Source organism: Ochotona curzoniae, unplaced genomic scaffold (assembly GCF_017591425.1).
Source record: "Ochotona curzoniae isolate NIBS_2020 unplaced genomic scaffold, NIBS_Ocur_1.0 scaffold_461, whole genome shotgun sequence".
NCBI classification, from domain to species: Eukaryota; Metazoa; Chordata; class Mammalia; order Lagomorpha; family Ochotonidae; genus Ochotona; species Ochotona curzoniae.
The window spans coordinates 11,720,153-11,733,516 of record NW_024467120.1 but is presented as its reverse complement, the minus strand read 5'-3'; the positions used below and the strand labels follow the sequence as shown (position 1 = coordinate 11,733,516).

Below are 13,364 nucleotides of genomic sequence, written 5' to 3'. Positions count from 1 at the left end.
TTGCTCAACCATTTGAGTATTCAGGATGAAGAATTTCATATGAACAAATTACTCCTAGCAGTGGCAGTGTTAGGGCAACCTTCCTTTTCTGAGGAAGACCACACTTGGAACAGACAGGAACTCAGCACACCTGAGGTTAGTTTAGTGACACCCAGACTGAGCTCAACGGGGGGTTTCTCAATGACCTAATCGATTATAGGTCCCAGAAGTGAGCCAGCACTCTCAGATTGTAAGGACAAATCAAGTAAGACTAGGTGCCTTGTGCAGGGCCACAAGAAAAATCTTGGTATCTACTCATTTTAAGTTGTTCACTTGGAACCCTGTAAACTAGAGTAACAAAAGGCAGAAAAACAGAAAAACAAACTGAAGTTTATTAATATGAGCATCACAAATGTAATGGGAGCACTCAGAGAATGACAAAACGGAGTGGTCAGAACTCCTGGCTTTGCTCACATCTTAACAAAGTACAAAAGCAGCAGCAAAGTTAAGAAGGACCAGGTTTCTGGGGAGGCCAACACATAGGAAAACTAGATATAGAAAGGACTGTTTTAACAATGTTGGCTAAGTGGATTTCCCGGATACTGTCTCCAGGTTCAAGTCTCAAGTGTTTTCTCCTGCCCTTCCTGGTATGTGTGTGGTAGGGCAGAGGGTCAGTGGTGGGTGGGGTAGAAGGTGGCAGCTTGACTAATTAAATGCTATTACGTTGTCACAGATGGGGTATTTGGGTGGTCCTTTGGCTTCTCCTGTGTTGTCCGTTTGGATAGAGGTAGAGACTGAAGCATGCCTGACAACTAGAAACAAGTTCATTTCTTTTAACTTAAAGAGATGACAGAGGATACTAAAACCAGTAACTATCAGCTTTGGTATCAATTCTGAATTAGAACTATGTGCTGTAGTTTTTGTCATCATTAACACTGCTTATGCTTTGGCTCACTTGACTATGGGCTTGTCCTTAGGATACCCGGATACAATAATTTGATTTTATTGAAATGTACTGTCAGAAGGGACTTTTAAATAGTTAAGGTCTATTTACATTATATCCAAACCATAACAAATACTGCCCACAATCATTCCTGCAACAACTACTTACTGAGAAAGAAGTATTTCAAGATAGCTGGCTCTAGCACAGTGTGGTAAATATCAACCTCCTTCTCTCTTTGGCAATTTTAACTTCTTACATACTGAATCTTTCCCAGGGAAACTCCTGGGATCTGGCAGCCTTCAGGATTGCAGCTCAGAGGATTACTGCACCTGTGCATGCTTGGGACAACTGCTGCTTTTTTTTTTTTTTTTTTTTTTTTAAATTTCCCTGCTCTTTTATGCACTGGGGGAGACAACCACAGCTTCCTTTAATTTCCCTTTCCCCATCCTTATAAGCTACAATAGTACCAAATAACCTGGAAGGTTTCCTAACTTTGGGGGCACCCTGCTCAAGGACCCTTGCGAAGCCAAAGCCCTGGGCCCATGGAAGAGGGCTGGATGGGGCAGGCAGCCTATGATTGTCACTGTTACCTTGCTTTCCCTCAGTGTGGGCTGATCTTTTGTGGCATTTTACTAGTCTAAATATCCGTGAATCCAGAGCAGGCTTATTAAGCACCCACTAAAAGCCCATCACTGTTCAAGGTAAGAAGTCAGATTTCTGCCCTTACAGGATCTAAATTATACTCCCTGCTCATTTTCCTATTCACCTGGGGGAGGCAGGAACAAAGGAGAACAGTGATACACCTGGAAATAGGGTCGGACAGTATCAGAGAAGGAGGTCTTGGGGAAGGTGAAGATGTGCACGCCCGTAGTCATATTGTAAAAAGATACGAGGCCGGCCTCACAATCCAGAAAAACTCCCACCACCAGAGGCTGAGGATTCAGAAAAAGAGGCGTTGGGGGATAGGTAAGTGCAATATAGCCTCTTTTTCTGCACAACCTGATGGCCCAGAATCCACACTGAGGCTTCTGCTTTATGCCAGAACCCCTCGGCACACTTTCCACACAGACTCCCAAATCCCAGCCAGTTCCTTCTCCGACATCCACTTCAAAGAAGTGCTTTCCTGAGCTGAAGCCCTCATAGCCCAGGACACAGGGTAAGGTACTAAATCTCCTGGGAGAGGCTTCGATATTCTCCTGGGGCCATCCACGGGTCACTTGTCTCCGGTCTTCAGATAGAGTCAGTTCACGATGAGCTGTAGCTGGATCCAGAGTCACACTGACTGCAAAAAACAAACAAAACAAAACAAAACCAAAAAATAGAACCAATGAAACCCCAAACCTTCTTTGAACTGTTCTGTAGTTCTTCGAAGTTGATGCCCAGTTGTAGGAGGGCACTGTGATCCTAGAAGGCCAGCGAGCACAGGATTACAGTTGATTGGCTAATATTTGCACGAGAACAACCGAATGGCCACCTTTTGTATACCTGATTGGATATCATTTGTATAAGTACAGTTGAATGGGCAGTATGTGTGTGAGAACACTTGGTGGAATATACAAGACAAAAGGAGTTCCAAACAAAAACACAGAAACTGTTACTGGGTTTTGTTGTTGAGCTCAATACTTCCTCCCTTATCCCATATGACCCTCAGTGTATAAAGTCTGATGTCACTAATAAACTTTGGCTTTTGGCCATCAGTCAGGGTCCACGAGTGTTATCGAGTGTTATCATCGGCTCCATGCACTAAGTCCATCGCTGCGGGACAGTGACACCCAGTTAATCATTTTTAGCAGAGCTCGTATGCCAACACTCACATGAAGCATCGAGCACACAGACAAGGGAAAGCAGCACAGTTGCGCTGAGCCTGCGTCTGCGATGCCTGTGCAGCACAGAGGATCAAGGCCTCTATAGGCCTGTCAGGTCTCTTCCACCCCAGCACTGAGGAAAGCTGTGTACACATACCTTGATTGCTCTTTAACATTTTCTTCACATCAAAGTAAAGCTCAGAAACATTGCACGTAGTCAGGACCTCCAAGACGTAGGTCTCTGGTGCTTCCAGCTTCACAGCCCAGCTCCTAGATGAAGCAGGGGCCAGAGACATCTGGAGTGATGCATGCGCTTTAGCTCCACCCATTCTTAACGCACCTCTCCCTCCAACATAAGGGACTTACTTGTCCAGAGTATCTTTCACATCCTATAAAGAAACAAGAAAAGAATGGGAGTACGTTACCATCGATGGGGCTTAGGGCTTGGCATGTGGCACTGATTTCCATTTCATGCTCTTTCCAAAGATGCAGAGCACTGCAGCTTGGGATGCAGTCCGACATTCCAGCAGAACGATTCCTGACCTAGCCTCTGGGACATTCAGCATGGCAGAATGCTTCCTGCTCCCCTCCCATCTGCTATCCTGACTCGAACCTGTTGCAGGCAGTGTCTACAGTGGCATCAGCGAGTGGGCTGCTTGTGGGAAAGGGCTCGGAGCTTTACCCCGGCTCCCTCTGGCAAGTCTCTCAGTCCCCTAATTTCCTTCACAGTGAGCCCCTTGAACCTCACTCATTATGGTGTCTTCCATGGTGAAGTCATGAGAGTGGAGCAGTCATGCTGTGCTCTCAAACTTAGAGTGGAACCATCCGTTAGTGGGAACAGAACTAAGGGCTCTGCTTTTTTTCCTTAACTGGGTGGCCCCTGCGTGCTGTCAGAAAGCCCCAGCACAGCTCTGGAGCAGGAGCTCCACGAGTGAATCCCAAAAAGATGACTGCTCATTTGGTTGTTACTTGGTCTCCTATAGTATTCTGTGAGAGAATCTGGACAACCAGAATTCTGTGCACATGGATCCAGGAACTAATGGTGGCAAAAGTTACCCTGTGATCTGCCTGGCCACTCTACACTCAGAGGAGGGACAGTTTTCTAACAAACTTGAAGGGGCCCTGTAAATGAACGAGGTCTGGGAACTAGTGCAGTGGCACAGCAAGCTACTCCTCCACCTGTGATACCAGAATCCCACAGGGATGCCAGTGTATCCAGGCTGCTCCATTTTTTAATCCAGTTCCCTGTTAGTGGCCTGGGAAAGCAGTAGAGAATGACTCAGGTCCTCAGGGCTCTGCACCCATGTGGGAGAAACAGAAGTAGCTCCTGGTTCCCAGCTCTAACTGTTCCAGCTCTGGCCATAGTGACCATCTGGGGAGTGAACCAGCAGATGGGAAATATCTCTCTCTCTCTCTCTCTGTAATTCTGACTTTGAAGTAAAACAAAATCTTTAAAAATAAAAAACAAATGAGACCAGCCTGACAAAACTGACATACACCCTCACGTGAGTGTGCCACCGCCAACTGTTGGCAGGTCCCCTGTCAGGGCCCCAGTTTCTCCACTGCACCAGGTCACAGCCTCACCTTCAACAGTTTCTGGGGTGGACCCTGACATCTTTCCTCCAGCCCCTGGATGTGGTTCCTGAGTTCCTGGCTCTGCTTCTCTAGGCTGGCTTCCCCGTCCCGCAGCTTTCTCAAAAGCTGCTTTTCCTCTTTCTCCAGCCTCCAGAGGTAAGATGCCTGCTCTTTTTGAAGAAACATCTGGAGAGCCTCGAAATCACACCGGATCTTCTGTCTTCGAGTCTCTATCTTCTCCTGGAATTAAGAAAGTATCACAGATTAAGTCGCTGCTTGTGATGCTGACATTCCAAATGTGCCAGGGTGCTGGGATCCAGCTAGGAGGCCCCTGTCACCTACACAAGGAGACCTGGCCCTAGGTTTTAGTTTGACCCAACCCTAACTGGTGTAGGCATCTGGGGAGTGAACCAGTGAAAGGAAGATCTTTCTCTCATCTTTTCTATCACTCTGTTTTAGAAGGGGAGGAAGGAATGAAAGAAGGGGAGAGAGGAAGGAAGGCAAGAAGAAAGCATACAGCCAAAAGCTGGAAAAAGCTAAATATCTATCCTTAAACAACGCAACAAACAAAATGTGGTTTGCAGACACAGTGGAATACTATTCAGCTGTTAAAATAAAAGGAATGAATATCTCACGCATATTACAATATGGATGAGCGTTGGAGGTGTTCTGCTATATGAAATGTATTAGAAAAAAAAAAGACAAATATTCTAAGATTTCATTTACAGACAGGGACTTCAAAAACTTCATGGAAAATAGAATTACTTTGATACAAAACATTTTTGAAATCCAGGTGTAACTTTGTAATAATGCACACTTCTCATAAACTTTTTGAGGGCCACTCATGAGGTGTCTCAAGCAATTCAATTCACCACCCAATTGTGGTTACTAAATGCTGGGAGAAAGAGAGACTGAGTTAGCGATTAACGAATACAAAGGTACAGTTTGGAAAATGAAAACATGGTAGAAATGGATGCTGATTCACCACATAAAGGTATTTAACACTTCTAAACAGTAATATGGTATGTCCATCTTCCCATAAAAACAACTGAAAACAAGGGGCTGGTGTTTCAGTTCAGTAGGTTATGCTGCTGCCTAGAGTATGCGTTGAAGTTCCTGCTGCTCTACTTCCAATCCAGCTAGCATCCTATGTGGGCACCTGGTTCAAGTTCTGACTTCTCCACTTTCAATCCAACTCCCTGCTAATGCATCTGGAAGTCAACAAAAGATGACTCAAGCACTTGAGACCCAGGATGCACGTGGTAAACCTAGATGGAGTTCCAGGTTCTTAGTTTCAGCCTGGCCCAGCCCCAGCTATTGGCATCATTTGGAGTGAACTAGACAATGGAACATACCTCTGCCTTTCACTCTCTGTAAGTCTATTTTTAAAATCAGTAAATCCATGTTAAAAACAAACAAAAACTCCTCATCTTAGCAACAACAACAAAGTACTGAAAAAGTATGATCAATAATTATAGTATTATTCTCCCTGTCATTCATACTGCAAGAATGTTCCTAGCTTCCTGGTCCAGAGATGTGGCTAGCAGTAGGCCCAGATGCTGTGAGGTTACCTGGATTCACTAGAATCTCCTTCTTCCACTAAGGCGCAGAAGAGGGTTGGGACAGGAGATTGTGGATAATGTAACTATGGAACCAGGACCAAGTTCAAATACATTATCAGTTACATGGATAAAGGTCTTGAGACATAAAAAAGTATCTTGGAGCCTATGGGAATGCAGCAACAAGAGTCTGCAAGCCAACTCCATTAAGATTGGATCTGATGACAAGCAGCCTGACAGAGTCCAGGAGACCTAGCAGGGGGTGGGCTGGGTGTGGCAGTTTTTATTATGGTTAAAAGGTTTTATTTATATGACTAAAGGTTTTACCATGGTTAAAATAATTTAGGGTTGTGGTTATAACCCACAGAAACCAAATGATACATCTTAAAAGTTTTTGTTTTCACTTGAGAATACACAGAATTGCAATTTCCATTAGAACTTTCTAGGTTCCTATATGATAGTTTCAATGACTTGACAGTGCATTAGAAGAATCACTGATTCAAGATCAAGGGAAACTTTTATATAGGAGACAGGTGCAGTGTTTACCCTTGTGTTAATGCGGCTTCCGTGTAGGTTAATTATAATCGTGGTCTTACCACTACCAGAGATCCCAGAAAGGAAGGAAGGAGCAGAGTGTCCTCTGGGACTCAAGTTCAACAGCCATGCATAAAAGATTAGGGTAGAGCTTGGGGAAACCTTGAAACTGACAAAATGTCTCACTGGCCTATAGAATATAACTTCTAGCTAGTGTTTTCTACAAATTTCCATAAAGGAATATGCCTCCAAGAATGTAGGGGCTGGACAGCCCTGAAAATAGTCTGAGAGACCCTTTAGTTTGCAGTTAAAAGTGTATAGGTTCTAGAAACATTTATGATATTTTTTATAAATCAAGCATTGCCTTTCTCAGCCTCCTGAGCCTGATATGAACTTAATCAGAGTGAGCCTGTTTTCTGGGGCTTCTGAACCTGCAGAGCTGAGACCCTGAACCATGGTAAACATGCCAAACAGTAAGGCTAAGGTCTACAGACCAGGAAGGCAGTTTCAAGAATTTAAAATCCAAACTAAGTTAAGGCCGGCTCTGGGGAAACAGACACACTAATTCTGCTTCTCCTGATTGAAGAATCAGGAATTCCAATTACTACTGAAAGACTGAAAGGACTGGTGAGAAATTCCCAGGGACGTGGGTATTTAGGCTATGCCGAGTATGATTTCATGGCATTTCATCTATTTGGTCAGGTTTAATGGATACAGACCATTATTGCCCTTTGCCCCAATAACCTCTTATATCTCAACTCTAGAGTAGAAAATAGCTTGATTATCAAAGAACTCATATTTACCTTCCATTTAGTTATTTGCATGGTCATGAATTTCTTCTGATCCGTACACTCCTCTTCGAGTTTCTTTAATTGTGTCACAGCTTTCTGGATCTTTTCCTGAATGAAAACAATGAGTAGAAGTTGTTCTATTCAGCCCTGCTTTAGGCTTCTAATGGAGACCCTCCCTCCAAGATGTGTAAAACAGCAAGGTATTTATCAAGTTCTTATGCTCTGCCACACCATGAGTTGAAGGGTGTATATGCAGTACAATTTTAACATCATTTGTACGTTGCAGAACAAGATGCCAGGCAAAGTTATTAAAAACAGTTCATGGAGGAGGGGGAGCTATGATAACTTCTTACACTGTCTTCCCAGTGTCACTCACTCTACCACAGCTAAAGTCCCTTCCGTGCACACTCTTGAGGCAGCAGGATGTTACCGCAGACCTCTCCCTCCACATCTGCCTCCCCGGCCTGCCATTTCCAAGCCTGACTCTTCTGGAATCTCATCTGAATTGTCCTCTCCATTACCCTCTTCTATGGTAATATGAGTTTTAATTTCACTTCTTCGGTCGAGCACGGTGGCCTATCGGTTAATGTCTTCACATGGAATGCGCCAGGATCCCATATGGGAGCTGGTTTTAATCCTGGCAGCCCCACTTCCCATCCAGCTCCCTGCTTGCGGCCTGGGAAAGTAGTTGAGGACAGCCCAAAGCCTTGGGACCCTGCACCTATGTGGGAGACCTGGAGGAAGTTCCTGGTTCCTGGCTTCGGATTGGCTCAGCACAGGCCATTGTGATCATTTGGGGAATGAATTATCAGATGGAAGATTTTCCTCTCTATATATCTGACTTTCCAATAAAAATAAATAAATCTTAAAAATTTTTTCACTTACTCACTTGTAGCACCTTCTACTTTAATGGTGCTAACACAATCTTTTCCACGTTCCTGACTTTCATTCCCCAACAAAAATCCCCAAGTGGAAGATACCACCCTGGGTGAGGATTTAGGTTGGAAGCTGACACTAAGGTCTTGGGCTCAACCTTATTTTTCATGTGATCACCTATAAGTTCCCCTACACACCCCTGGCAAGTGAAGAAGCCTCCTCAGGTTATGCTTCTGCTAGCACAGGTGGCCTGTAGGCTAGTTTCACATGTCCTTCAAGAGCTACTTTTTGGGATGAATCACTCCCTAACACCTGTTCCAATCACAAAAACCGTGGAGAGCTCTGGACAGTAAGGCAGGCACTTTGGCTGGTTGGTCTTCACTACTAGACTGCCTGACATGAGGAGGTGGGCTCTTTCTCTCTTTTTTATTTGAGTCCCTACCAAAAGTATCTTGCATGCTGGGCATTCTCAAATTGCATGCACATTATGAGGCAAGCACATTATGCAGAGTCTGAGGACCGACAGTATCAAGGTCACTATAACAAGTGTGCCTCAGGACAGGGCCCAGCATAACGGCTTAGTGGCTGAATCCACACCTTGGAAGCACCAGGATCCCATATGGGCGCCAGTTCGTGTCCAGCTGCTCCACTTCCCATCCAGCTCCCTGCTTGTGGTCTGGGAAAGCAGCAGAGGATGGACCAAAGCCTTGGGACCCTGAACCCACATGGGAGGACTGGAGGAAGCTCCTGGCTTCAAAACAGCTCAGCTCAGCCCTGGTCATTGTGGCCACTTTAAGGAGTGAACCAGCAGACCAAAGATCTTTGTGTTTCCTTCTCTTTGCAAATTTACTTTTCCAATAAAAATAAATAAATCTTAAAAAAAAAAAAAAAAAACGGGAGGCAGGGGTCTGACCATGATACTCAAAGGCAGGTTTGGACTCTGCAAGCCCCTACCGTAAACTAATTTCCAAAAGATGGCCTTTTAGAAGCTGGTTTTCAAGGCTATTGACCAGGAAGGAAGCTGAACATTCTCAGGAGCTGTGGAATAATAGCATGGGCACCCAGCCCACAGACTCACCCTGTAGCCATGGCACACGTCCTCCACCAAGGCTGTGGTGTGCCCTTGGTGATGTGATGTCCGCTCACAGCGCCAGCAGATAAGCTGGCCATCGTCCTCACAGAACAGCTGCAGCTGCTCCCCGTGCTCACCACATGATATCCCCTGCTCCATCTCCTTGATAGCTTCAATGAGGTTTCCCAGCTGCTTGTTGGGCCGGAGACTTTCCATGGAACACAGGGCTCGACACTGGGGGCAAGGGAATACCTTCTGCAGATGTTGGAGCTGCCTTAGGTTATTAAGGAAATCTGTGATGCACCTGCAGCAGTAGCTGTGTCCACAGGTGACACTCATCGGATCCATCATTAGGTTCAGGCAGATGGAGCAGGTGGCTTCCTCCCTCATCCTCTTGGTGCTGGGGGCTGAGGCCATGGCTCCTCCTGAAAAGCTTCAATACTGGAGCTGGAGGTGGAAAAAATGCAGACTGAATTTTCCATCGTGATGGGAATACACCTCACCTAAGCCTCTCTCTGTAACAAGCTAGCTGCTCAGTCTCCTTGACTCTCAAAAACTTCTTTCTAGAAAGAGGCAATGCTATGGAATGAAATGATGTTGGGTCTGTTGGATACACTGGAGGCAAAAGCCAATGCACTGAGATGGTACAACATGTTATTAGAAAATAAGATGAACTCTGTGGCCTCATCAATGGTCCTTTCCCCTTTTGCAAGTCAACTAGAGGGCTTTGTAAAGGGAAAAAAAGGGCGGGGGGAGGAAGGAAGGTACAGTGAAAGGTGATTAAGCAGGTTTCTTGGGTACTGACTCGACCTTTTTTTTTTTTTTTTACATGAAGTCAGGCAGAAACAAATTCTCTTTTCTGGGATCTCATCCGATCATCCACCTGTAGCTTAGCTTTTCTTCATTAAAAGCTAAAAACAGGAGGAGGATGCAGTGGATTCTAAGGCTAGAAAGGAGGGTCAGGAAATAAAATGCTGCTAAACAAATGTATTGAAATTTAGAGTGCTTAATAGCTATATTTATTATGCCATTATTGATATTTAACTGGATAGGACCCATGTCATGGCATAGTAGGCTAAGCCTCCATCTGTGGTGCCAGCATCCCTTATGGATGCTAGTTCTAATCCTGACTGCTCCATTTGCCATACAGCTCCCTGCTTGGAGCCTGGGAAAGCAGTTGAGGAGGGCCCAAAGCCTTAAGACACCCTGCACCTTTGTGGGAGAACCTGAAGAAGCTCCTGCCTCCTGGGTTCAGCTCAGTTCTGGCCATTGTGGCCACTTGGGGAGTGAACCAGTGGATGGAATATCTTTTTCTGTCTCTCCTTCTCTCTCTGTAAGTCTTTCAATGAAAATAAATGAATTATTTCAATACAAATAAATTATTTGAATATTTCAATAAAATAAATGAATATTATTTCAATAAAAATAAGTAAATTATTTGGCAGGTATATTTTATAGAGAAAGAAGGAGAGACAAAGAGCTTCCACCCAATGGTTCACTTCCCAAGTGGCCACAACGGCCAGAGTGAGCTGATCCCAAGCCAGGAGCCAGGAGCCTCTTCAGGTCTCCTACACAGGTACAGGGTGTCTTTAGGCTTTGGGCCTTCCTCGACTGCTTTCCCAGGTCACAAGCAGGGAGCTGTATGGCAAGTACAGCAGCTGGGACACAAACTGGGATCCGTATGGGATTTTGGTGCATTCAAGGAAGGACTTTAGGTGACTGCGCCGGACCCGTAAATAAATCAAAATAATAATAATAATGACTGAATGAAAATTAAACAAGGTTTCAAATTCAGTGTCTCAGCCAGCAGCTACAAGACAGCCTAAGTCCAGTACAGAAGATTATCAAGCAAGTTCTCTGGGGTTAAGTGCTGAGAAAGACAGGCCTCTGCCTAGAAACCACTGTAACACAGACCTCAGAGGGAAAGGGAGACCATGACCAAAATAAGGAACATCTGCAATAGTTAGCTCCGGGATGACTTCCTCATAACAGGGAGCAACACTAAGTATCTCGGATGTCTAAAACGAATTCTACTAGAACAATCACTGTGACTCCATCCCAGCCTTGGCCCCATAAGAAATAGTCACAGCTGAGAGCCACTCAAGCAAGAGGAAAACAAGCAAGGCAAGCCCAGGAACCAAAAAGAACCTGAAGGCAGGAGGGCTGGAGAGGGTTTGGGGTCAGGGTCCGCCAGGCTGTCTCCCAGAAGTTCAGGGAAATAGGAACAAGCGAAGTTGAAGAGCCCGGGATGCCAGGGAGGAGGCAGGGAGGCCGGTCAGGCGGCAGGACGCCAGGGGTCCAGGGGCTGCCTCACACCCAGGAGCCCAGGAGGCACGCCCCGTGGGTGGCCCACACAGCTGCTTTCCCCTGGGGCCCCGAGGGAGTGTGTCCGCGGCCAGAAGCCTTAGGGGAACACAGGCAGCACGGGGTGAGGACCAAGAGGTGACAGGGCCTGGAACGGCACCCAAGAATTCAACTATCATCGCCCACCCGAGAGGCTGCTTTCCTCAAAAAAACAAACAAAACAAAAACAAGAGGGCGGGCACCGGACTTCCTTGTGAGGACTGGGTGCCTTCCTGGAGAACCTGACCCCCGAGAACCACGAAGGGCCCTTCCTGGCAGAGCAGCGGGAGGAGATGCTCCCTGTTGGTAACGCCTAGACGTGGGCTGGGGGTAGCCAGTCCCGCCGCCTCACTCACCGAAAATCCCAGCCCGTCCCAAGTCCGGCGAGGGTTTCCGAAGAAACCGAAAGCTGAGGAGGGCGAGAAAGGGCGCGGCATGAGGAACGCCCGCCGCCGCCGCCCCGCCGCCCCGCGCCCCCACAGGTGCAGGCCGCGGCCCCCTCACCCGCCGGCCCTCGGCCGCCCCGCGCCCACCGCGCCACGTGCCGGGCCGCCGCCGGCCGGCCGCCGCTCCCCGGGGCCCCGGATGGGAAGTGGTGAAGAGGGGAAACGCCGAAGCGAAACTACCTTGGCAGGCGGCGGAGGCGGGGCCTGCAAGAGCGGAGCAGCAGCGCGGCGCCGAGCTCCTGCCCTCGGTTGCTTCTGGGAGGAGGGGAGAACGCTGGAAGGACGGCCGTCGCGTACGGGCCCGCCAGAAGAAGGGGACCGGCCGACAACGCACGGAACGGTCGTAGGACCCAGCACAGAGCACCACCGACGGTGGACAGTCGGCCAGGATCACACACTCAACAGCGGAGGACTGACTGCTCTTGCCACCCTCCTCCCCTTGGAATCCACGAGCCCTTCCTGCTGTTTCTAACTGCTGTCAGGGTCGGGCGGAAGAACTGGTGGGAACAGCAGAGCTTGCAACACCCATCTGGGCACCTCGGCCCTGGCCCTGTGCTGTCCTTCATTTGCTCGCTCACTGCAGGGCTCACATTTTCTTCATAATAAAAGGCAGGGACAGGGCCCAATACAGTAGCCTGGTGGCTGAGATCCTCTCCTTGCATGCGCCGGGATCCCATGTGCATGTCGGTTCATGTCCTAGCTTCTCCACTTCCCATCCAGCTCGCTGCGTGTGCCTGGGAGGACAGTGGAGGACAGCCCAGGGCCTTGGGGCTCTGCACGTCCGTGGGAGAGGAGGAGGCTCCTGGCTTCAACTCAGCTCCAGTAGTTGCAGCCGCTTGGAGAGTGAACCAGCGGATGAGGATCTATCTCTCCTTCTCTCTGTAAATCTGACTTTCCAAAAAAAAAAAAAAAACAGGGACAGACGCACAGAGAAATCTGCTTTGGGATGAGGACCTAGTCACGGTGCCAAACCTCTGCTGCACAGATGGGTCTCAGTAGCCAGAGTCACACCCAGGACTGAGTGAGAGTCTCTTCCCGCTTCCAACCGGAAGTGCATCCCGTGGGAAGCCCCATGCCTGGGACTATTACAGAAAATCCCGTCCCTGCGCCTGGTGCCGATTGAAACAATGAGGACACACTTTTAGGGTGAAAAGAACATTATGAAGAACCTAGGCGTTTTCTGCCTTTCGTGATTCTGCCTTAATGGCTTGGCCGGGGGCTGTGTGAACCTCAGGCCTGATAGTCTACGTGACACCCGGCAGGACACCTGGCAGGTCACGTAGGCAGACCACTCCTCAGAAAGGAGGTACCTGGTGTTTGATAAGATTCACTGCCCAATAGCTCATCGATTTGTACTTTTTGAAAGTTGCTTGTTTCAAACCCACCAATAGAAGCCTGCTAAATCATGACTGTATAATTAATAGCCCGAAATGTATAAGAA

At 47.4% G+C, this 13,364-nt stretch overlaps 1 protein-coding gene across 1 annotated transcript; it reads right to left on the bottom strand.

The window, feature by feature from the left end:
• Positions 1-349: 349 nt before the first annotated feature.
• TRIM38 (tripartite motif containing 38) lies at positions 350-11,947 on the bottom strand. The gene is made up of 7 exons (XM_040967613.1): positions 11,834-11,947; positions 9,141-9,581; positions 7,199-7,294; positions 4,312-4,542; positions 3,094-3,116; positions 2,885-2,997; positions 350-2,204 (listed from the first exon to the last, which is right to left on the bottom strand). Exons 2-7 carry the CDS (start codon positions 9,549-9,551, stop codon positions 1,681-1,683), a joined length of 1,398 nt encoding a protein of 465 aa, XP_040823547.1. The 5' UTR covers positions 9,552-9,581; positions 11,834-11,947; the 3' UTR covers positions 350-1,680.
• Positions 11,948-13,364: the final 1,417 nt, after the last annotated feature.